The 24,485-nt window shown below is 44.2% G+C and overlaps 1 protein-coding gene across 3 annotated transcripts in view; it reads right to left on the bottom strand.

Annotated features, from left to right (window-relative positions):
- Positions 1 to 24,485, bottom strand: part of LOC142590122 (endosome-associated-trafficking regulator 1-like) — a 67,253-nt gene that overhangs the window by 26,945 nt on the left and 15,823 nt on the right. For all 3 annotated transcript variants that reach the window (XM_075701992.1, XM_075702001.1, XM_075702005.1), the window contains one exon: positions 22,905 to 22,993. In XM_075701992.1, coding sequence (XP_075558107.1) covers positions 22,905 to 22,993 — 89 coding nt within the window. The remainder of the gene's footprint in view (positions 1 to 22,904; positions 22,994 to 24,485) is intronic.

The raw sequence follows: 24,485 nt of genomic DNA, 5'->3' as shown, positions 1-24,485 counted from the left end.
GTAACGCGATCAAGCTCGCGCAAGGGGGGGGAGGAAGGGTAAAGGCGGAACCTTTGGCGCGATTCCAGGCACGATTGACGCGCGGATGGCGGGACGCGCACGTCATTTTTATGCGTGCCCAGCACCATTGCATACTGCTGCTAGGAGTAGAAAAAAACGCGTCGGCGCGGCGCGTCCGCCAATCAGAGTTCAGGTAAGTCACGTGCCATTTTGTCACGTGCCATTTTGGTTTTGCCACCAGATGCCCTGCTCTCTGCACATCTCAAAGTAAAAAGCAGACTGTTATATGTGGCCTTTTTAGACATTACAGGAGCCTATGACAACGTAGACCACAACATTTTGTGGGATATTCTGGAAGGGGAAGGCTTAGGTGACGATTCTCTACAGCTTTCGAGAGAGGTTTACCTAGAAAATGCCATTTGCGTTGAATGGGAAGGAATGAGGAGCGAGGAGAAAGTTCATATCAACAAGGGACTGAGGCAGGGGTGCCCTTTATCCCCACTGCTGTTTATGATGTACATGGTGAGGATGGAGAGGGCGCTAGAAGGAAGTAATATCGGCTTTAATCTCTCATACAAACAGGCGGGTACAGTAGTAGAGCAGCAGCTTCCAGGTTTATTTTATGCGGACGATATTGTGTTGCTAGCTAACAAGCAAAGTGATCTGCAACGTCTGGCTAATATCTGTGGACAGGAAGGCAACAATTTAGGTTTGAAATTTAGTGTAAGGAAATCAGTTGTTATGGTATTCAATGAAAACGGTGAACAGACAGTGGCGATACAGGGCCAGGAAATACCTCGGGTAACAGAATATAAATACCCTAGTATATGGATAAACGAAGGCAATAAATATATGGAAACACAGGAAAAAAACAATAACAGTGAAGGAGAAGAGAAATGCAGCCATAATGAAGCACAGAGCGCTATGGGGATACAATAGGTACGAGTGTTCCGAGGTATAGGGAAAGGTGTAAGGGTTCCAGGACTTACTTTTGGAAATGCGGTTGTTTGCTTTAAAACAGGGGTACAGTCAGGACTCGATGTGAACCAAAGGTCAGTGGGTCGCCTCGCATTGGGCGCTCACGGGAAGACTACAAATGAAGCTGTGCAGGGTGATATGGGCTGGACTAGTTTTGAAGTGACGCAAGCTCGCAGTAAAATTGAGTGTGAAGAACGCCTGAGGAATATGGAAGAAAGTAAATGGGCTGGGAGAGTGTTCAGGTATCTGTACAGGAAAAACATTGATTCACAGTGGAGGAAAAGAACTAAGAAGCTTACCAGCAAGTATGTGGCCTGTAGAGTGGGCAACACAGCAACAAAGAACGTCAAGCGGAAAGTCAGAGAGGCCGAAATAATCTCATGGGTGGTGGCAATGGAAAATAAACCTGCCATGAGTAACTACTTAAGAGGAAAAAACGAAATCAGGAAAGAAACCATTCATGATAACTCAAAGGGAAGCTCATAACTTTTCGAAGTGAGATCGGGATGCCTTAGAACACGCACTTATAAAGCGAGATATAAAAAGGAAGAAGAAGCATGTGCTTGCTGCGGTAAAGCTTAGATGTTTTATTAGAATGTGAAGATGTCTAACCAGCGGTCGATTTAGGCACCACTGGCCTCCTTGAAGCCCTTGGGTTCAGCGGGAGCAGTGGAAAAATAAACATGTCCGCAATTAGGATTACTAAGAGGTGATTGGAGGATTGGTGGAATAAAAGTAGGGAAACGACGAAAAACAGACGTACAAAAGCACAGTGCGCAATAGGGGACCAGAAAATTTGGTTGTGGGAGTTCATAGTGGTTTTTTTTTTCTTTTTTATTGTTTAACCTAGGTAGGACATTAGGCAATATAATAGCAAGAGCTTGGTGGCGCAACCCACCGCCCCATTTCAAAGGGGACGCTCATAACATCCATCCATCCATCAAGGGGCCATAAGGGGCTTTACGCATCTCGATGGAATCTCTTTGGCGGATTTTTTTTTTTTCTCAGCAGAACTGGCGCGCGCATCGAAGGAAACACATGCTACTGCGATGCGGAAGGTACATATTCGCAGTTTCGCACACAATTCTACAATCTTGCTGTTTGAAATGAAGCTTGATAAGTACATGTTGGAAAAAATGTAGCTGTCTAATTACACGAGGACTATTTTTATTGTAATATTCTGTAAGTTTAAGGGTATATAATATATGCAGTAAAAAATACAATTCATGTCTTTGGGAGTTAGGTTGTCTGGCAACCCAGAAAATGCGGCGCGAAAGCGTCGCTCCATTTTTTCGTACGGGTGCTCACACGTAGGCAGCAACACATGTGTTTGCCGCGCGTCGCGTTTTTTGCAAGCGAAAAATGCGCCACGTGGTTCCAGCTTAAGTCGGCGTGTGCTGTGATTTCTGGGGCACGTCTCAGCCGTGGCTCCGCATGGCTGTAAGTGTGTCTGAACACAGACGCAGTCGCATACCCTGCTTTAGAGGTAATCTCTCGCAAGTGCAAAGAGTGGGTATGCAGAGACGGCGTGGCATCGTGTAAGCTGTCTTCCCGCGCATTTAGTATTGGAGGTTGCGTATCTCGAGTTTCAGGGACTTGTCGGAGCAAGGCAGACCAAGCATTCGCTCCCCGCTGCTGGCCCTTTTCATGATAGCGTCGTCCCAGTGCGGGCGATGCTATCAGCCATGGGGGCGGAGTGCAAGCGAAAGTGTGCCTGGCTTCACTTAATCCGTACCGCCTATGTGAAGATATCGTTAATGTGGCGTGAAACTGTATTATTTGTCGCCGACTCCCAAATTCATCAAAATGAATTGTTTTCTCATTCAAATTCGCTTTTTTTCGATTGCCCGATAATTCGGAAAATTCTGCGGCCTCTTTCCATGTAAGAAAAATCGATCGGCGACTGTACTTATTTGCATAAAAGGTCGAATTTCAATACAACGAAATTTCAATAAAACAAAGCAAATTGCCGATTTTACCTACTTTGGTATATCGAAGTTTAACTGTATTTGTAGTAATAATATGATTAATATACAATATAATAATATATTTATAATATGTAATATTATTATTATTATAATTATAATAATATAATATTGGCACAAGGGCCAGATATGGCAAAAAAGCACCATGACCATATGGTGATGGGTTCTCAATATATTGTAACGACGTGGGATCAACGAGTATGCGTAGCAGCACCGCCAAGAAACGCACTTTATCAGTCGTCCAAGGGAACAACAACAACGTCTTCTTCGTTTTCCCCCGCTTCACCTAAAAACCCGCGCTACTTCAGCGTCGTCCCCACTGGCGCATACCCGCTGAATTATCGTTCTGCCAAATATAGTTGCGTCATTTGCTCCCCCTTTAGAAAAGATCATCGTCCCGATGATAGAGGCTTGGAAAGCAGCGGTAAAGAACTGCGCAGTCTTGGCAGTCCTCATAGTACGGCTTCATACGCAGCACGTGAACGACCTCGGGTAAATGCCGTCGGCGCTTTGAACAGTGCGAGCTGTCTGGAACGACTTCGTAGTTGACGTCACTGATGCGTCGGAGAACTATGTAGGGCCCGAAGTATTTACGTAGGAGCTTTTCAGAGAGCCCACGCTGTCGAATAGGTGTCCAGACCCACACTTTGTCGCCGATGTTGTATGTTACGGCTTGGTGCCGAAGATTGTAGCGTCTGGCGTCAATGTCCTGCTGTTCGTGGATTCGCAGACGCGCAAGCTGCCTAGCTGCCTCTGCTCGGTGTGTTATCTCTTCAGCACCCGTCTCGTTGTCGTCAAATTCATGAGGGAGCATTGCGTCTAATGTAGTTGTAACCTCACGGCCGTATACGAGACTGAAGGGCGTCTTGCGAGTGGTCTCTTGACGAGCGGTATTGTACGCGAAGGTGACATAAGGTAAAACCTCGTCCCAGTTCCTATGCTCTACATCTACGTACATGCTTATCATATCAGCCAATGTCCTATTGAGTCGTTCTGTCAGTCCGTTCGTTTGAGGGTGATACGCTGTTGTCTTCCGGTGGGCGGTACCACTTAGACGTAGAACAATATCTAAAAACTGGGCCATGAACGCAGTACCTCTGTCCGTGACGACTACTGCGGGAGCGCCATGCCTTAAAACGATGGATTCCAGAAAAAATCGTGCCGCTTCATCTGCTGTTGCCCGTTGCAGGGCACGTGACTCGGCATATCTAGTGAGATAATCCGTGGCAACGATTATCCACCTATTACCAGTAGTAGACGTGGGGAAGGGGCCCAGAAAGTCCATGCCTACTTGTGCAAATGGTGTGGCCGGTACGTCAACAGGGTGCAGTAAGCCGGCTGGTTTGACGGATGGCGGTTTACGACGTTGGCAATCCAGACATGTCTGAACGTAACGTTTAACGACCGCAGTAAGTCTCGGCCAGTAGTAATTCTGCCGAATCCGTGCCAATGTGCGAGTGTAGCCCAAGTGCCCAGCAGTCGGCTCGTTGTGGCAGGCGTGTAAGATTTCACGTCGAAGCGGTGATGGAACAACAAGTAAGTAGTTGCTGCCGCTAGGCGAGAAGTTCTTCTTGTAGAGGACGTTGCGACGCAAGCAGTATGATGCCACCCCTCTTGCAAAGAGCCTCGGCACGCGGTTGGTTCGTCCTTCGAGGTAATCAATAAGCGGCAGCAATTCAATGTCATCCCGTTGCTGGCGTGAAAGATCGGCAGTATCCACGAGTGCCAGAAAAACCGTGTCGTCATCGTCTTGTGCTGCCGGCTCAACAGGAGACCGAGAAAGGCAGTCGGCGTCTGCGTGCCGTTTTCCCGACTTGTATGTAACAACAAAGTCGAACTCTTGGAGTCGAAGACTCCAGCGTGCGAGCCGGCCGGAAGGATCTTTCAAATTAATGAGCCAGCAGAGGGAATGGTGGTCACTAACGACGGTGAAAGACCGACCATACAAATACGGACGAAATTTCAGAACTGCCCATACCATTGCGAGGCATTCTTTTTCAGTGGTGGAGTAGTTAGCTTCGGCTCGGGATAGTGTCCTACTGGCGTAAGCAATCACCTTTTCGCTGTCGCCCTGCCATTGTACTAGCACCGCCCCTAGACCGACATTACTAGCGTCTGTATGCAATATCGTCGGGGCTTCCTCATCGAAGTGTGCTAATACCGGAGGCGATTGCATGCGTTGCCGGAGCTCGTGGAATGCCCGCTGCTGGTCTTCGCCCCAAGTAAAAGGCATATCTTCTCGGGTGAGCTGAGTTAACGGCCACGCGATACGCGAGAAATTCGCAATAAATCGCCGGTAATATGCACAGAGTCCAAGAAAACGTCGCACGGCTTTTTTGTCTGATGGAATCGGGAAATTAGCGACGGCGGCAATTTTATCCGGATCAGGTCGGACTCCTTGGCTACTGACGACGTGACCGAGGAATTGGAGCTCATGAAAACCAAAATGGCACTTCTCAGGCTTCAAAGTAAGACCGGCAGAGCGTATCGCTTCAAAAACAGTTTTCAGCCTGCGTAAGTGTTCGTCGAACGTTGCGGAAAAGACAATCACGTCATCCAAGTACACCAGGCATGTTTGCCATTTGAGTCCGGAGAGCACAGTGTCCATTAGACGCTGAAATGTTGCTGGCGCCGAACACAAACCGAAAGGAAGTACCTGAAATTCATAAAGTCCGTCAGGCGTCACAAAGGCTGTTTTCTCACGGTCTCTCTCATCCACTTCGATCTGCCAATAACCGCTTTTCAAGTCCATTGAGGAAAAGTAGCACGAGTTTCGCAACCTATCCAAGGAATCATCAATACGCGGCAGTGGATAAACGTCCTTCTTTGTGACCTGATTGAGCTTCCGATAGTCGACGCAGAAGCGCAGGCTACCGTCCTTCTTCTTGACTAAAACTACAGGTGATGCCCACGGACTATTAGATGGTCGAATAACGCCATCTTCTAGCATCGTCTTCACTTGTTTTTGTATTGCTTCGCGTTCCGTTGGGGCCACACGATAAGGGTTTTGTCGGATGGGTCTGGCGTCGACATCAGTAATGATGCGGTGTTTCGTAAGTGGCGTTTGACCAACTCTTGACGCAGAGGAGAAACAGCCCTGGTACTGCTTGATGAGCTCAAGCAGACGGTTCCGCTCAACGGCCGTTAACGTCGGATTAACGTCTACAATAGGTGCAGCTGTGTGGATTGTAGAGGCCGACTCCTGCGCTAAGTGGCAGTCTTGTATTTCTGTCACTTCATCGAAATAGGCGACAGCAGTGCCTCTAACGATGTGTCGGCGCTCCCTACTAAAATTTGTCAGCAAGAGCTCGGCGCTTCCGTCGATTACATTGATAAGTGCTCTGGCAATGGACACACCGCAATTCAGTGCTAGCGCACTGATGTGTTCCGCTACTCCAGTCCCACTTTGCAGGCTGTCAATGCAAACGATGAGCTCGGCGCTGACGATGTCAGTTACGTCTTTCGTACTTCTATTCGTCGTATTCGTCGTCGTGCTGGGCGTCTTTTTCGTCAATGTAGTCTTCACGTCGTCGTTCGTCGATAACGGGGGATGTGGAGCAGTTAAGAGTATTGGCAACCTCACCCCCGGAGGTCGCTGCGGCTAGTTTCCCCGTCGAGGGCTAGGCGATCTGCCCCTAGTGACGTCGGCAAAGCTGCGACGAGTCGGCGAATTGTAGCGCGCCGGAGATGGAGAAGGAGAACGTGGTCGGGGCGTCGTCGTATGTGGTGGCTGACTGTTCACAGGAGCGTCGTTGTAAGCGCGTCGACCGTCGTACGGAGAATAAGCATAGTTGGCAGGGAAGCTTGGTTGTTGAGCGGCGCGATAGTTGTTCCATTTGCGGCAAACTCTATAGACGTGTCCAGCTTCACCACAATGGTAGCACACTGGTCGACGGTCGACGGTGCGCCACAAATCGGTTTTCCGACGCTGGTAGTTCGGCTGTAACTCTCCATGGAGCCAAGGGGTGGCGTGCGCATGTCGAAAATACGGCGTTGTTTGTGCTGGCATGATCGGCGGGGTCGGTAGAGTCGACGAGGGTGACGATGTCGGCTCTAGTTGTGGCGTAGGTGGTGTTGTAGTTATGGGTGTCAACGGCGTTGAAGTTGCGTTGAGTGGCCGGCGAACAGCTTCCGCATAAGTGAGGCGCCGCGGAACGTTGCCACAGTCTGGCGCTGAAAAAGCTTGCCGGACTTCCTCCCGGACGACATCAGCAACAAAAGATAACGCTGGCGTCGGTTCCGTAGGCGCAACCACAAAGCCGAGCTGCCGAAGCTCTTCTCGCACCACTTCGCGGACAACTTCACGCAGAGACATGTCGTTACTCGCAGCCAGTACGGAAGTGTTCACCAGTGTAACGACGTGGGATCAACGAGTATGCGTAGCAGCACCGCCAAGAAACGCACTTTATCAGTCGTCCAAGGGAACAACAACAACGTCTTCTTCGTTTTCCCCCGCTTCACCTAAAAACCCGCGCTACTTCAGCGTCGTCCCCACTGGCGCATACCCGCTGAATTATCGTTCTGCCAAATATAGTTGCGTCAATATTATGAATGGAGTGAACAATGAGTTGCAAATGGTAGATGTAATGTGGCTGTAGAAAGGCCTAAAGACAACTTGCTGTAACTGTGGAAAATATATGAGTATTAAAATAATGACAATGACTAATTATAGAGGATAGAAGCTGTTGGGACAACCTTATATTTCATGGCATTGCTGATGGCGTTGAAACATGGCGACAAAGTGAAGAAAAAATTACTGCTTTGTTGCAAGGACATATCGATCCTAACCTAAAGCATGATGCCATTCAACGGGCTCGCCGCCTAGGAGGTCAATATCAAGATGGTCGATGCAGGCCTCTGATAGCGAAATTTAGTACATTCAAAATAAAGGAAATTGTCTTAAAAAAGCGGTCGAAACTGAAGGGCACTAACATTGTCGTTACAGAAGATTTCTCGGCCGCTACATGTCACGCCCGCAAAAGGTTTGTCGATTTTGCCAAGGCGCTTCCCCAATCCCCAGTTTTCCATCTGCGACATGATAAACTATTTGTCAACAACACCACTTACATATATGACGACTTATCTGACAGCGTTAATAGATGTCACGCAGAACTTTACCTCATGCTTCCGGCAATGCAAATTGCTCGATTACGCACAACGCTGGTGGACCATCTTCTAACACACATGCATGTATTAACTAAAATACACAGTCATCGCATCCTCAGCCTAATGTTGCGCCATTGCAGCAATTTGCGAGGGGTTGTGCTGTTAATTCAGTGTCGACAATTTTTGCTAATGCAAGAAGCCTCATGAACAAGCAGGACAATTGTAACTCACTAGTATCTTCAACTGACGCAGACCTTATTTTTCTTACCAAAACGTGGTTTAGCGAGAACGTATGCAACAGCGAAATTTTTGAAGATAAAAAAATGCTTGACGTGCATCATTGCGATCACGAAAAGAGACATGGGGGTGGAACTCTGGTAGCAGTATCTAGGGCTATCCCATCTTTCTTGATAGACGTTTCTAATTTGGAAACCGTATGGGCCTGTATCACTTTAAAAAAAACTCTGTTAATATTAGGCATCTGTTACGCCTTTCGAATTCTGCATTATCATTTGTCGACAAGCTTCATGACGTCATCAACAGCATTGTATCTCGCTATCCTTCTTTGCCAATTATACTGCTAGGTGATCTTAATTTTCTCAACATCTGTTGCGAGGGCACTTATCCCATAATTTCTCCATTCTTGTCACAATGCCAAAGTTTTTTAGACCTTTGCATGTGTTTCAATTTCATTCAACTCGTTACCAGCCCAACTATATGTACCACATATTGTGCTAACACACTAGATTTAATACTATCTACCCACCCCGAACTCCTGACCAGTATTACTTTACTACCCGGTCTAAGCGACCACGCTGTGCTCCACTTCGATTTAAAGGATTCAGCAAGCCCTGCAGCCCATCAAAGTTAAAAATCATTCGTAATTATAGTAGGGCCAACATCAATATTATCAATGAACTGTCAACATATCTAGATGTATATGTGACCTACTTTGATCAGCGTTCGGTTCAAGAAAACTGGGATTTGTATTGCTCTAAAATTAACGAGCTTATCAACACATATATACCTGCGAAGAATATTCGAACTAATGCTAGAGCATCATAAGTGGAGAGTTTTCATTTTTTCGGAAGGTCTGGGGCTCGACCAGCTTTCCGAATCCCGTATATATATATATATATATATATATATATATATATATATATATATATATATATATGTTTCTTGCACTTGAAGAAACTTCACATGACCTCGAAGAATTGAACGCTGAAGTGACGGCATTATATAAGCATTGACAAGACCTCATAGTAGGAGACAGTTCCGTTTCACAGCCCGAGTCCTCTCGGTGGTGTAATCTTCCTTCATGTAATTGTTGTATGCTTGGCTATCGCTAACACTCCTTCGCCTTTCTGGCAAAGCTGCAGCGTCTCTCTCTCTCTCTCTCTCTCTTTGAGTCCGAGTATAAGCGCTGCTGTGCATGACTGCTGTTTATTCTGATTACGAGTGGGTCCGGCTTGGCCTCATTTCAGTTACTGATACAGCGTTCTCCAATTATCATGCACCAAAACTTAAAGAAACAGCAGTTGCATTACTCGAAGAAAACCTAGTGCACATTGTTTCCAGTACAGTGGAGTAGCTGCCAGTAATTCTTTCATTATTGAGATTTAATTCAGTAATTGCAATTAAGTATCTAACTTGAGAAGTACTGTCCTAACTTTCAAAGTGTCAAGGAGGCATTTGTAGGCAGCCCAAAATGACATCCAACTGCGGTGTTTTCAGCGACGTACTAATTGCGTATAAGCTTTTCCGACTGGCAAAGGAGCCCCATGAAGTATTAAAAATACCTCGTGAGAGCGCTCCCACCCGCATCATAAACCAGTGCCCTCAAATAAGCTGATTGAAAGTAACTGCATTGCCCGTCGCAAACCCGAAGAGAGAGCGCAACACCTTGATAATGGTACCGAAGAAGCACTACCAGCAGGTTTTGCAGCTTCGCAGCTATTCCTTCCTCTCACTTCTACGTCACACTTATTATCCGTCTCTCAAAGCCGACTGATCACATTGATAACAAAAGTGCCTTGATAACGCAGCCGAAGCGTCGTTCTGACCACGCACAAAATGCGAAAAGCAATGTAATAGGCAAAGAATGTTTCAAAATCCGGGCATTGCTCTCACCGCATCGAAAGAATGTGCGCGAAGCTACATTTCGCGCCAGAAACTTGCTTCGAACCAAAGCCAAATTAAAGTGACCATTTTATTTTTCATGAAAGTGTATACGTGCTGCAAAAACTGGTTCGTGTAAAAAAATAAAAGCGAAACAAATAGACTGGGAAGCGACCAACGTGTAGAGAAAAGGCAGAACCGATGCGATCAAGAAAGTAAATATACCACTTTTAAACGAGCCGAATTGGCAATCAGAATGTCCACACACACACACACACACACACACACACACACACACACACACACACACACACACACACACACACACACACACACACACACACACACACACACACACACACACACACACGCGCGCGCGCGCGCACACACACGCACGCACGCGTGCACACACACACATAAATAATGAAGAAGAAAGAAAGGAAGAAAGAAAAAAATACATCAGATTTCAGTGTGCCCTTTATTATCTATGAATTCGTAAGCTCTGTTGAACACCAGCTCCTGCCTAGAGGACATGTTCGGATAGGTCTCCTTTTGCAGCTACGCAGTACTGTGTCTATTTTATCACATCTTCAGTGGCTTTCCTGATGACCGACGCTGAAATTATACGACAGACATGCGTTATCTTTGCCTTGAACTAATCTGATGTCCGCCTGGACCATGTAAGCACAATCTTTCACATAACCCCAAAGAAAGAAATCGAGTGCAGAGAGGTCAGGTAACCTGACGAGCCAATCTATTGCACATGAAAAGACGCACCCAGTCTGTTTCGTGCTCGGCTGCTGCTGTGTGCTGGCACTGCCTTGTGTTACCACATAAGTGGAAGACGTAACAGCGGGACTTTGCTGAGAAACTTATCCACCACTCCTTCAAAGATTTTGTCCACGTAACGCTGTCCAGTCAGTGTGTGATCGAAGAAGATGGGACCGATTATAGCACCGCCGTAAATTCTGCACCCAACACTGAACGACCCCTGGTACTGGTGCCGAGTGCGCTTTACATAGTGCGGATTCGAGCCACTCCAATAGTGTGCATTATGCAAATTTACCTGGGCATTTCTGCAAAAATTGGCGTCATCTGTGCACATGATGTTGCTCAAAAAGTCCGGTGACTCATCGGCTTTTGAGAGGACCCAATTCGAGAAATCTAGATGAGTCTACAGGTCCCTATCTTCCATGCATTGGTGCTGGTTAAGGTGGTACGGATGAAAGGCCGTCATTTAGAATCGTCCAAACTGATGACTTAGAAATTGGTACCTGGGCGGCCACGTCCCGCATGCTAGCATGAGGGTTTGAGGCCATAAATGCTAGAGCATCCGCGCATAGGCTAGGACTCAAAGATGAAGTCCTCCGCTACTGTTTCTTGAAGCTGCCGCTTTGTCTTGGGTTTCCATAATTTCTGATGATAGCAGATGCGTTTGGTCTACCGCCACACTTCCATGACTGATATATATTTGCGGCCTTCCTCTTGTTGCCATGAGCAGATCCCAAGGCAAGGATCATGTTTACCTTCTGCTCATTAGTGAAACACATGGCGACTGGGACGAAAGAAAATGCACCTTGAAAGCTTTGCACTGACAGTGACAATTCATTTTTGTGGCGACAGATTTTGTGGCAAAAAAATAACAAAAAAATCCGTGTACTTTATCTATGCTAAGACAACAGGTATCCTGACTTCTTTCCAACTGACACCAAGCGCGACGTGTTACTTCAGCCGGGGCATGGCAGATAAGGCACCAGCTCGATCACAATGTTTTTTTTTATTTCCCTTATTTCATTCTGCCTGTTCGAGGGCGCTGCTTTATGATCCAGGTGGGAGTGCAGTCGTGTGGTATTCTCCATATTTTGCGAGGTTTATTTATCAGTTGGAAAAAAAAAATTAGTACGCAACATGTATGTCGCTGAAAATACCGCAGTTAGATGTCCCTTGGCTGTGCCTTTAAATACCTCATTGACACTTTGATAATTAGGATAGTAAGTCTCGAGTTAGATAATTATTTACAATTACCTAATTAAATCTCAGTAATGAAAAATTACTGGCAGCTACTCCACTGTACTGTAAACAATATGCACTGAGCTTTTTCGAGTAACGCATTGCTCTTTTTTTATATCTTGGTGCATGATAGTTAATTGGAACACTCTGTACATATTTATAACCTTTGCATGCCACTGACGATGTTTCCATCCCTAATAAATGTTGTAAATTATTAGAAATGTTTTTCTTCATGAGTTGTTAGCATTGCTTACAGGAAAGAGAAGCAATACTGAGACATGCAACATTCACGTGCATTTCACGCACCATTGATAAAAGACTGCTGAAGGGGTCACTGAAGTTCTTGGTTTTTTATCATGGTCAAAAAAGCACTCAAAGCAATTTGAAGCGTGGTGAACATACAGCAACATATTCATTCTCTAGGCTGTTGTGCCATACCACATGCATACCACATGCGAGGCGACGGGAGCTGCCATACTACGTGCATATCATCAAGGCAATGGGAGCTCCCACTTCTCCGCGCCGAATCAAGAATTCGACGAGGGGGACTTCAAAAAGCCCCCAGCCATCTCCGTGACGAATCAAGAATTAACGCGAGTGATGTCAGCACCTGCCCCGACTGGTTCCTGCCAACGAGGAGTCGCCAAAGGGGACATAAGGGAGAACCGGCCCATTGTGAAGAGAGAGAGTTGCCTCCAGCTGCCCAGTCGGTCTGATGCACTCTTACAGGTACATGCACGCTATCATCCACTATCTGTAAACATTGTATAAAGTTTTTTGTTACTTCTTCGTCTGCAGAAAGAGTCTGTCTCTCGTCCTCCACCCGAAGTCATAACAAGGCATAGGCTGACAATAGGCTGACATAGGCTATCCATACCTTTAGAAATAATTTTTAATTGGCTACCTCCATCTCTTTCAAAAATATAATAAACTTTGTCCTCTGTGTATATTTAAATATACTATTGTGTGTGTGTGCACGCTGTTTACAGTGGAAATTTAAAACAATGTTGAAGTGAGAAAATACGGATGAGGGAGGGGCCGCTAGTGCTTCTAATGCACGTGTCCTCTTATTGTCAGGATTTGCAGAAACAAAGCGAAACAATGAATTAAAATTTGTGCACATCCATTCCAACAATGATGCAGAAAGCGATTAGCCCCAGTAAAATTTCAAGTGATAAGGTAGAGGAAAGTCAAAAGAAACCTCAAATGATATGGGTGACAAAAGTTCTGGTAATGACACTTTAGAGGTGTGAGGGGGGGGGGGCTTCGACATTGCCCGGGGGGGGGCTCAGTCTCCCCCCCCCCCGAAACACTTTGGAGGGGGCTCGGACCCAGGAGTCCACCTGTAGTCGGCACTTATGTAGAGCACCATGGTATAACCGAACTCTTGCCCACTTTTCAAATAAGAAAATGTGCCTATTTCGTCTGGCTAAGTCGTGACAAACAGATGTTCACTTGGATTCATATTTTTCTGTAGCCACAGAGTATACTAAAGCCCTTTGTGCTGCTAAAGAGCATTTCTTTGGCGACACATGAAATGTGCTGTTGAATAACTCCAAGAAGTTCTGGTCCATTGTTAATACCAAAGATAAATGTGATATTTCTCTTTGTGACGAATCCGGCGAGCCAGTCTTGCCAAAGGATTGCCCTTTAGTTTTTAACGTGCTTAGTAGCATTTTTTGGTCTTCAGTTTTGGAAGTTGACACTCCTGATGCCTATAATCTTGATTCGTCTCCGAAGTTTCCTATTTTTATTGATTCTGTTGGCATTGTGAACATTAGTGATTCGTTAAAATTACCATCATCTTGTGGGCCCGACCACATCAACTCAAAATTCCTAAAACAAACAAATGTTTATACCTCCATCTTTCTGGCAAAAATTTTTGGAAATCCTTGGAAAATGGCGCCTTAGCCCAGTAATGAAAGACTGTGAAGGTGGTTCCGATATATAAATCAGGTAACAGAATTTCACCACTAAACCATAGACCCAATTCCTTAACTAGCATTTCCTGCACAAAATGGAGCATATATTATACTCGCAACTCTTTACCTTTCTTGAAAATAATGCCTTTTTCACATTGTCACAGCATGGCTTTCGACACTTGTTTTCCTGCAAAACACAACTTCTTTTCACGCATTCACTGCATGCTATACTAGATCAAGGTTCCCGTGCTGATTGTATCTTTCTTGATTTTTTGAAGGCGTTTGACAAAGTAAATCATAAATCACTAATTTATAAGCTATCCTTACTTAATTTGGATCCTAATCTACAACTATGGGTAGAGTATTTTCTTACGAATTGCTTTCAGTATGTTACTATCAATGACCATGATTCACCGCTATCTGAGGTAACACCTGGTGTTCCTCAGGGTTCTGTTTTAGGTCTGTTACTTTTTCTGATTTATGCTAATGACTTGCCTAACCAAGTGTCTTCACTAATGCACCTATATGCAGACGACTGCATTCTTTACCACAAAGTCCATGACCTCAGTGACAAGCAGGCCTTACAAGCAGGCCTTAATTCTGTCGCAATTTGGTGTAAAGCTTGGAAAATGAAACTTAAGCATAGCAAATGTAAACCAATGCGCGTTTCACGTCAGAACATTTGTCCTCTGTCTTACAACTAGAGACAGTATCATCCTATAAGTACTTAGGTGTTCTCATATCTGCTACCCTGAATTGGAAACCCCCCATTCACTCAATAATCTGTAATGCTAACCGCATGTTAGGGTATCTTCGACGAAACTTCAGTAAAGCACCTGCCTCTCTAGAAATACTTACATATAACACACTTGTTTGATCAAAATTAGAGTATGCAGCTTCAATCTGGGACCCTAACCAAGCTAACCTATCTCAAGCCCTTGAACTTGTCCAGAATAATGCAACTCGCTTTATCCTTTCTAATTACAACCACACAGCCAGCGTAACAATAATGAAAAATAGCTTATTATTGCCATCGCAGTCATTATGCCGAAACGCTTTCCGTCTTTGTCTTTTCCATAAAATTTACAATCACATGTCTTTGAGAGACCAGCTCATTTCAACAACCACCCATTATTCGTCTCGGGTTTACCACAAAAATAAAGTCGGCTGCATCTGCTGCACTACAAAAACTTTTTCTAATTCTTCTATGCCACGCACAACTATAGACTGTGACCACCTGCTGGCTTCTATTTCATCTGTCACCAACAGTACACTTTTTTGAAAATCCTTGTTTATTTTTCTTGTGATACTAACATATCTAATTTTGTTCCAATACATATCATATACATCTGCAATAAATATATATATCTGTTCGCATGGTGCACATTCACTGGGCACCTTACATTATGTACGCATTTGGCATATTGTTAACCACTGGTGTTTATCTTTCTTTTTCTTCTTTTTTTTCCCTTTCAGTTTACTAGACACTACTTTAATGCCAGGCCATCTTTACTATTTGTTATAATTAATGTTTTCCAGTGTTCTTGTATTTCTTAACACTTGTATAAGGTTGCCACCTTCTTTTTCTGAATTTTCAATGGCTTTTTTAATTGTAACCCCACTTCCCTCTTCAAAGCTTTCGTAATTGGGGATATTTATAATAAATAAATAAATAAATAAAATAAATAAATATGAACTATAAGCATATAAGTTCTGTTACGAAGAGATGATATACTAAAACGTATACAATGGCATTATTTAGTGTGTCAAGAGGGTTCTTGAAGTAAAAGGCTGAGAGGCACATGCTGTGAAAACTTTTTACACTGCAGCTGGAGCCTGCAAGGTGAGGCTCCACTACAGATAACCTGGCCAGATGATTTGTATGATGTTTCGTCTGTTAAAAACTATAAGACTGTTTTAAAATCAAAAAGTAGCTCATGGCTCAGAAAAAACCAGGGTGTCTACCAAGCTGACATTTCCGAATTCCCTGAGTTTTTCAGGTTTTCCCTGAGCACTTTTGCTAAATTCCCTGAATGAGCCAGAACTTTGTTTTATATCAAGACAGGCTGACACCATGTTGCCCGATGCTGTCACTCTCTAGTAAGCATGTTGAAACAAAAAAAAAATGACTTAATCCAGTTTCAATAGTAAGGAGTAATATCTATTTTATTTAAAAAGAAAACAGAAGGAAGGTGTTAGTAAAATGAACAGTGAAAAAAATGATAAAACCCATTGCAAATTGGGTCGAACATTTTCAAATACGAATGTAAGGAGATGCATAGATAAGTAAATATTTTTTGAATATGAACTATTTCTATCAATTGATAGCAAGCTCATCGGTATGAGGCCTGAACTTTGTCACAACTAAGATTCTCTCTCAGCAGCTGGGAATTAAGTCAATCTCAACTGTCCTGACAATGACATACTCTCAGCCCGTACAAAACATCTCAGTGTAGGGTTTCACTGCTTGAAATAGCTTATTTTGGTTTGAATGAGGGACACCTGCATCTCGTCATCAGCCAACGCTTTGTTTTTTGAGCTCAAGCTCCTTAAAAGAGGTGGCGGCACACTTCATTTCCCGTTAATTCCTCAGGACGTCGGTCCTTCCTGTTCTCATCCTCCTTCTGCCACACGTTCATCCCATGGATCATTTGACGCATCTGCTTGGTCAGTTGTACAGTCAACGTCCGATTTTTCGGATTCCCTAGGGGCCGCAAAAACATCCGAAAAATCGGGCAGTCCGAAAAAAATGAATGCATGTCTCTAACTGCCTACAAGGGCTAAAATTGGCACAGGCACGTCCGCAAAAGTTCTTAAGGCCTGCCAGTACACTTAAGAGGCATATCAGTGCTCGTACTGTGACAGGAGATGGGGGTGCACGCGCGTATATTTAAGGAATACATACTGTGTCCCGTGACAATTGCCCCTTCCCACGCTTGTTAAGCTTCACCTCCTAACACTGCTGTAATGAGGCGAAGCTAACTTTCGGAGACTGGCATTACGAAACGCGCCGTGTGTGCTCTGCGAGCTTCGAAGCCAATGGCGAAGATTACAAACGTGGTGTTGGTGCCATTGCTGACAGCGGCGAATTCTTTCAATGAAAAACACGGCACCGCACGGCAAGAAGCTTAACAGCGAACGTAGAAGCAGCTAGGCCTAACGTTGCCGTGGTGGTGGCTACGGCTGCCGGCGGATCTGCGTGCGATAGTGCCAGTTCGAGGCGGCGAGATAATCAAAATGGCGGCGGTGGCGGCTTTGATTAATGCCATTTCAGACCTGCAGTCAGGGCAATATATATTTACTATATGGAGTACGTGGTTGTGCCGCAAAGCCGTGCAAATTATCGGGCATATCCGAAAAAGCGTCTGGAAAATCGGTCGTTAACTACTCTGGCTACATCGTGCCGATGACACGGCGTCAATGACGACTCATTGCGATTCCTCTGTTACTGGAGCCAGCATTAACACGACTTTCGTTCCCTTTCAATAAAGTTACAGCCAGTTTTCCCTGCCAGAAGCACAAATTCCCTGAGTTTTCCCTGAGTTTTTCCAGACTGTTCAAATTCCCTGAGAATTCCCTGTTTTCCCTGTTTTCCCGGTTGATAGACACCCTGAGAACGCTGGGCGAAGAGGGATGTGCTCACGATATGCGGTATAAAGATACATTTTACACTGGGTTTCTATTTCAGGACATTGGACAAGAACATGGAAGACTGTAAGAACGTTGTCACGCCTATCACATGTCAGAAGATCACTTCCAGTAAGGAGGTAAGAGTGTGTTCCATAGGTATGTCCTACCCTTAACCTGCAAAAAAAGCACTTCCTTGTGTCTTTTCATTTTCTCGGATATCCATTTCCCTATTCTTGGCTTGATTGTATGTAGCTTATTTGACACTTCAGAATCCCCCTGCCTTTGCCAATCAACGGAAAATAAGCACACTGGAAGATACACACAACAGCCGAGAAAGACACAGGATGGATAACTGTTAGATAACTGTAGCGCCTGTCCTGTTTCTTTCTCGGCTGTTGTGTGTGTCTTCCAGTGCGCTTATTTTCTGTAGATCTGCAATGCACCATCTAGCCCGTATGCAGGTGTTGTTAAACTGCCTTTGCCAATATTTCTTCAACTCATGGCACAAGTAAGGCTTTAGGCCTGTGGGAGGGATAGCTATGTTTGAGTCTGTACATTGTTTGGAATGTGATCCTTGTGTTTCTAGGATGCATATGAACACTACATTCACAATAAATGCTCTGAAATATGCCACTGCATCATCACCATTAAGTGTATGGAAGTCATCCCAGGTTAAGCGTGTAAGCTCTCTGTACAATTTCCAGTTGGCAGAGTCAACTTTGAACTGGTGACCATGGGGAGAGGTTTAATCACCTTTTGTTAATGTTAGAACGATCAGGAAGTGATCCTGTAAGGGTTCTTAAATATGTTCCACTCCAGATATGGTATGAGCATACTTGATGCGATACTTAAAGCTATAGATGAGTATGTTTCGTTTGCCACGCTGTAGAATGTGGGCTCTTTTCTGTTTAGCAAGCACGCACCTGTGGAGACGAGGAAGTTTTCAATTAAGCGCCCTCTCGTGTCACAACGAGAGTCACCCCACAGAGTGATATGTGCATTTACACCTCCAACAACAATATATAGCTCAGGAAGTTCAGCGATAAAGCTTAGAACGACTGGTCTGGCAAGTTGATAATTCGGAGGGATGTATATAGAACTTATGGTGACCAAATTCTGAAAGAGCACTGCTTGGACTGAAACTGCCTCAAAGGGAGTTCAGAGAAGTAACTGCTGACAAGCAACACTTTTATATTATTATATTATTATTTATTATATTATTGCAACGCCGCCCAAGGCGAGTGCATCATCGCGGTCTTTTCGGAAAATGGCCCGAAAAAGTTCTGTTGTGTTGATTTTAGGTGTGCCTCCTGAACACACAGCGCCTTTGGATTGCATTTCTGTAGAATTTCTTTAATGTTATTGAGGTTGTGATAAGACCTCTCATGTTCCAGTGTAATACTTGTGTATTCATATTGTTAGTGTTTTTGTGCTGTGTGTCAAGAGGAGTCAAGTTGGCTTATGGAGCCTTTCCAGGCCCTGTAATCCAAAGTTTGTCTTTTTTGGAGCAGTCGCGAGAATGGCGCCACTCCCAAGGAGCTGACTGTGCTGTCTGGCTTGGAGTTGTGTCCATCGACTCCTGGACGAAACCTTTCAACTGCCCACGTCGTTGTCAGGGTTATTTCAATGAGTTCCTTTTTCCAAAAGTGAAATAGAACTGGACAAGCAACATTCTATTTCGTCTTATAATACAATACAAGGATGTTTTGTGCAACGAGTGGTTGAATGCTAGTGACGGAATTTAACTGAGGAGTGCTTTCGTCATCGGGCAAGTACTTGAATGTCCCAGTAGTCTCTATCATCATGTCCTGCATTTAACTCAATTTCTCTATTATTAAGGCTCTGTTCGCGATAATATTGACGCTTTGGGAAATCCTAAACACTAATCTATCACTTTAGCTTGACTTAATCTTTGCCTTTAGTGTCCCTTTAAGCACTGCACCAGCATACCCTACGGTATGAAGGAAGGAAACATGCTTCCGTGCTTTTTAGAAAGATATGTTTTCTTTTACATTTAGTGTGTTCTTTTGTCCACGTAGGGCAGGATCGGTAATAAGCTGCATGGTCACCTGGACAGTGAAGCGTGCTAGTACAGTTGTCAGAAGAGTGTTCATGGTCGGCACATTTTGCGCATGCCAGTCGGCCTTGGCAGTTTGTCAGCCATGGCCAGACCTTTCGCATATGAGATATCTACACGGGTTGGGGATATATGGTCTTACTGGGATTTTAGTATATCCTGTTTTGAGGGTCTCTGGGAGAGTACTGGAACCAAATGTAAGGATTAGATGCTTCGTGGGAATTTCACTGTTGTCTAGTTTAATCTTTGTTTGTTGTACTTATGTCACATTTAGTGCTTTCCAGCCCTCTAGTAGCTCTTCAGTCAAGTTCACGGGGTCTCCATCAGAAATTACTTCTTTGGATGTGTTCATTGATCAGTGTGGGATCACCGTGATTTGTACATCACCGAATGCTATGAGACTGGAGTTTTCCATGCTGGTACTGGTCACGAACCTCAAGGGGCTGCTGGCCATTTTCGTCACGTTGTAGCCAGGACCTAGTTTATCGGTTAGACATTTGGCAACAGTGAAGGGTGAAATCATTCTGACAGTCTTTTCAGGGTTCTCACTATGAATAACATGAAATTGTGCAAAGGTTTCCTTGCACTGGCCAAAAAACTGCAAAATTTCTTCCGTGCGCCCTCTTTTGATAACAGGGTAATCAGGCAGATGTGGGAAGGACGATAAATCCATAAACATTTACTTAATTTCGGTGGCTATACCAGCCGCCTACCACCGAGCCCAACAAGGGGATGCTACGAGACCTGAAGGAAATACAGACGCCAGCTGTACATAGCTGCTATAACCTAATACAACAGACTCAAGGTTGGATAAACTACACCAGGTTAACCCTTTCTGCCTGGAAAATTGGAGGTAAAACGAGGTGAAGAGAAGACAGGAGAGATGGAAAGTGAGAGAGAAAGAGAAAGACGAAGATTGGAGAGGACAGGAAAAGGCAACTACCAATTTTTCCTGCGTGGGTCAGTCCGGGGGTGCCGTCTACATGAAGCAGAGGCACTGCTTGTTGCCTCCGCCAAGGAGCCACAAAGGTCCAAACTCTCGGCACCGGCTCAACTCTCAGGATTCCCCTTTGCCCTAACATGGCTAAGCTGCACACAGCTAGATGCGGGAGGGTTCAACCTCCATGAGCTCGGGTCCGTGGTGTCGCAACACACTAAATGCCTGCTGACGCAAACGCCAGTGCGGGTGCAAGCACAAATTTGTTTCTCTGCTAGGATAATATGACCTGCAGGTTTGGCTTAACTGCACAGGCTTTTAAAATGGAACACGAAAGCAGAAATACGTTATCAACAGCATGCAACCCATTTTAAGACTACATACAGCACTGATCATGGTACCTGTAGGCTTTGTTTTATTATCAGCTGCTAAATGTTAAATCCACTCCCACAAATGTATTACACTAAGATAATTATGCATCATTCAATTTCATACTGTGCAATGATATTATTACAGGTAGAGAGATAAATAAAAATATATTTACAAATAATATGCATGGTATTGCTTAATATATCGGATGGCGGATAGTCAGTCCTAAAAGCCCTGCATTGTCTTCTTTTTCACAATGACTAACATCACTGTTATAATTACTGAACTGTGGCAATATATTCTGCAAACACATGATCTAAAGCAGTGAAATATGGCAACTTCAGCACTTTTCAACAAAGTGAAACTGTTCTTGTTGAATAATTCATCAACAGAAGCCATGCATTTTAACATGCATGTAAGGACTTAAAAATAATCTCATACAGGTTCAGATTTTTTTATCAGACCAAAAGACCAACTTTAAAAGAGGCCAGAAACATCATTTAATGTTGTGTATGAGAAGGTACAGCATCATAAATATCTAAAAGCAAGAATCTTTGAAGGCATTTTGTACAAATAGAGTTATAAGGCGGTTAGAACTGGCCTTCAGGGCAATAGAGGCTTTCTTTTTCATTTTGCCATCCTATCTATGACAGAAAATGGACATCTCCACTAGCACAAAAAAAAAGTATTTGCAATGCTCTACCTAGCGACATGTCACACGGCACGTTATTTTTTATGCCTTGCATGCCTTAAACAGCTACTACTGGTTTTGCGTGAGTGACTCTGGTATCATCACTCAGTTCACCTTCTCCACTGCTTTGCCTACCCTGCTTTACCTTTGACCCCGTTCACATTTTAGAGAGCAGCTCTTAGGTGCCTGTTCTTGCATTTCACGTCGGCGGTGTCCCCCCGGCATCCTCCCCCAGCGTAACCGAGCAAACGAACACAGCAAAGGATGAAAGAGCAAATGCGGGGTGCAACGGGAGATGAAAGATGGAGAAACTGAAGAAAGCACAAGGAGGAAAGCGGAGGAGGAGGGTAGGGCAAAAGCGTGAGAAGGAAAGCGTAGTACCGCGCAAGATGGGCTCTGCAGCGACAACCGCTACGAGATGGTGCCAGAGTAGTGCGCCGTCGTATGTTCACCGATGGCATGTGGCAAGCGCATCGACCGATACCATGTACGAGAACAAAGCTGCTGTGAATTGCAACCATGCGTCACCCACGCGTCGCCCATGCGTCACCCACATGCTGCCTCTTGCAATCTCCCGATTAGCAAGGCAGTCGCGCCACACTTCGCTCCATTTGCAATGTGCTGCATAAGACAGATTGTCTGCGCCAGCCACTATATCATTAAATGAAAATATGTGTAGAGCTGCGCTCAAATTTCTCATTAGGGAGTACTGTAATCGTCGGTTAATTCTTTTATTTACACAATTGATGACAATATAAATCTTGTTAACAGCCATTTATACAAGACACTGCCAAAATTACCAAAACTATGCATACAGAGCCCCCAAAAGAGCAGCAGGCTTTCAAATGGCAGTTTAGGCTTTCTACTGTGCATACAGGAGTAATATTGTCATACATGGTTCAATATTTAAGACTGCATGATGAAGTAATTGAGCAGCTTTATTTGCTGCATTCAAAAAACAGTTCAGTGCCCTTCCTCAAAACTTGGAATTCTTCACTTATGTCACATAGCACAAATAGCACAAATGAAAGCACTAAGAGCCATAAAAGCCCTGGAGGTAAATAAGAACCATGTTTACCTTTTTGACTGTTCTTTGTTGACCTTTTGTGCTTCTTCAAGATGTCTTTGTAACTGCTTGTTCTTTTCTTCAAGCCTCTCAATAAAAGCCTGGGCAATTAATGGGGGTAAAAAACCACGCAATAAGAAAAATAACTAAGCACCATACACACAGAGTTGTGGGAGCGTAGAACTTTGGTCCACTCAACAATTCACCTTTAATAAATAGAGCATAGTGCTCACAGACAGCAAAACAATTGAGATGACAGGCACCAACTAACAAGTTTGTTCTTTGACCTTGACAAACAACCCCCTTGGACAAATAAATACCACATATACCACACTGTGCACTACTGAAGAAAGCATATAAAAATAGAGCTGGAGATATAAGGGGAAGAGAAGGCAACAAAAACATTAACCCTTGTATTCATACTAGCACACTGTTTCAAGTAAATCATTTGTTAAAGTTAGCGCATGTGTTGTACATTCCTTCTGTCGTTATTTTTTTCGCTTTGCTTGCAGTATGTCATACCAACAAGGCCAAATTTCTACCCTTCTCAAATGTAACCCATTACCTCCCAAGTTATAATTTTTTTTAAAGTTCTCAAAATACCAACGTTTCAAAAATGCTTGATGGAATCGGTACACTAAGTAAATACCAGAAATATATTCTTAAAAGTATATTTTTTTGAAGAACACAAAAACAAATTAATTTTAGTGCGGGAGAAAGTTGGTTTTTTTGCACTGTTTAAAGTTGTTTTTACAAATGGCAGTCAACCAAGTTAACTTAACAAGCCCGACTTGCCTGCACTGTGAGGTTTGCGATACACCCGACTGCCACCTGAAGGCCTCACTAAGTGTGGTACACCTCAAAACACGGTATTACAAAGGTGCCACTCCACAGACATTGCACCATGTTCGGGTTTCTTTCACCTTGCTCTTGCTCTGGTCTTTGATCTACCTTTTGGAAAACACAAAGTAGTGCATTGTAGGCTTCTGGCGTTTAGGTGTATACTGGAGGCATACAGGGAGGGAGGTATACTGGGGAAGTGTCGGGCAATGAAGCAAACAGCTAGTATGTGGGACTGTCTTTTGCTTTGGCATGTCTCTCATAACAAACTTCCAGAAACCAATGCTTCAGTTCAAATACAAGTCATTTGTATGTAAGGTTTTCTCTCTTTCTTCCCCCCCCCCATTTTTTTGGCAAGATACCAAATGCATAGAAGATTGACACATGGAGATGAAGGTGGCAAATTGTTTACATCAACTTGTGTCCATTGTCTGCTTAGCGAGACGTTTTCTTTATATGACATTCAGAGATGAGACAAAGAAGTTGTGGAGAAGCTTCGTAATACCGTTGTCACTTTCAGACTAAGTTGACTTCTTCCTTTTCAGAGTCAGAAAAATCTTCACTGCCCATTTTAGACGCTTTCATTAAAGCAAGTGCCAGTCACTACATGTGGCACCCTTCGATGATGACCACACCACTTTTCTTGTTACCAACTTTAAAATGCTTATGCCAATATTTCAAATTTTTTTTTGCAGCACCATCTTTGACCAAAAAACAAAACTAGATGCATGAACATGCTCAGACTGCCTTTGG

The sequence above is a fragment of the Dermacentor variabilis genome, chromosome 1 (assembly GCF_050947875.1).
Source record: "Dermacentor variabilis isolate Ectoservices chromosome 1, ASM5094787v1, whole genome shotgun sequence".
In the NCBI taxonomy this organism is placed as follows: domain Eukaryota; kingdom Metazoa; phylum Arthropoda; class Arachnida; order Ixodida; family Ixodidae; genus Dermacentor; species Dermacentor variabilis.
Note: the sequence above shows the minus strand (reverse complement) of the source record. Positions and strands in the feature narration are given on the sequence as shown.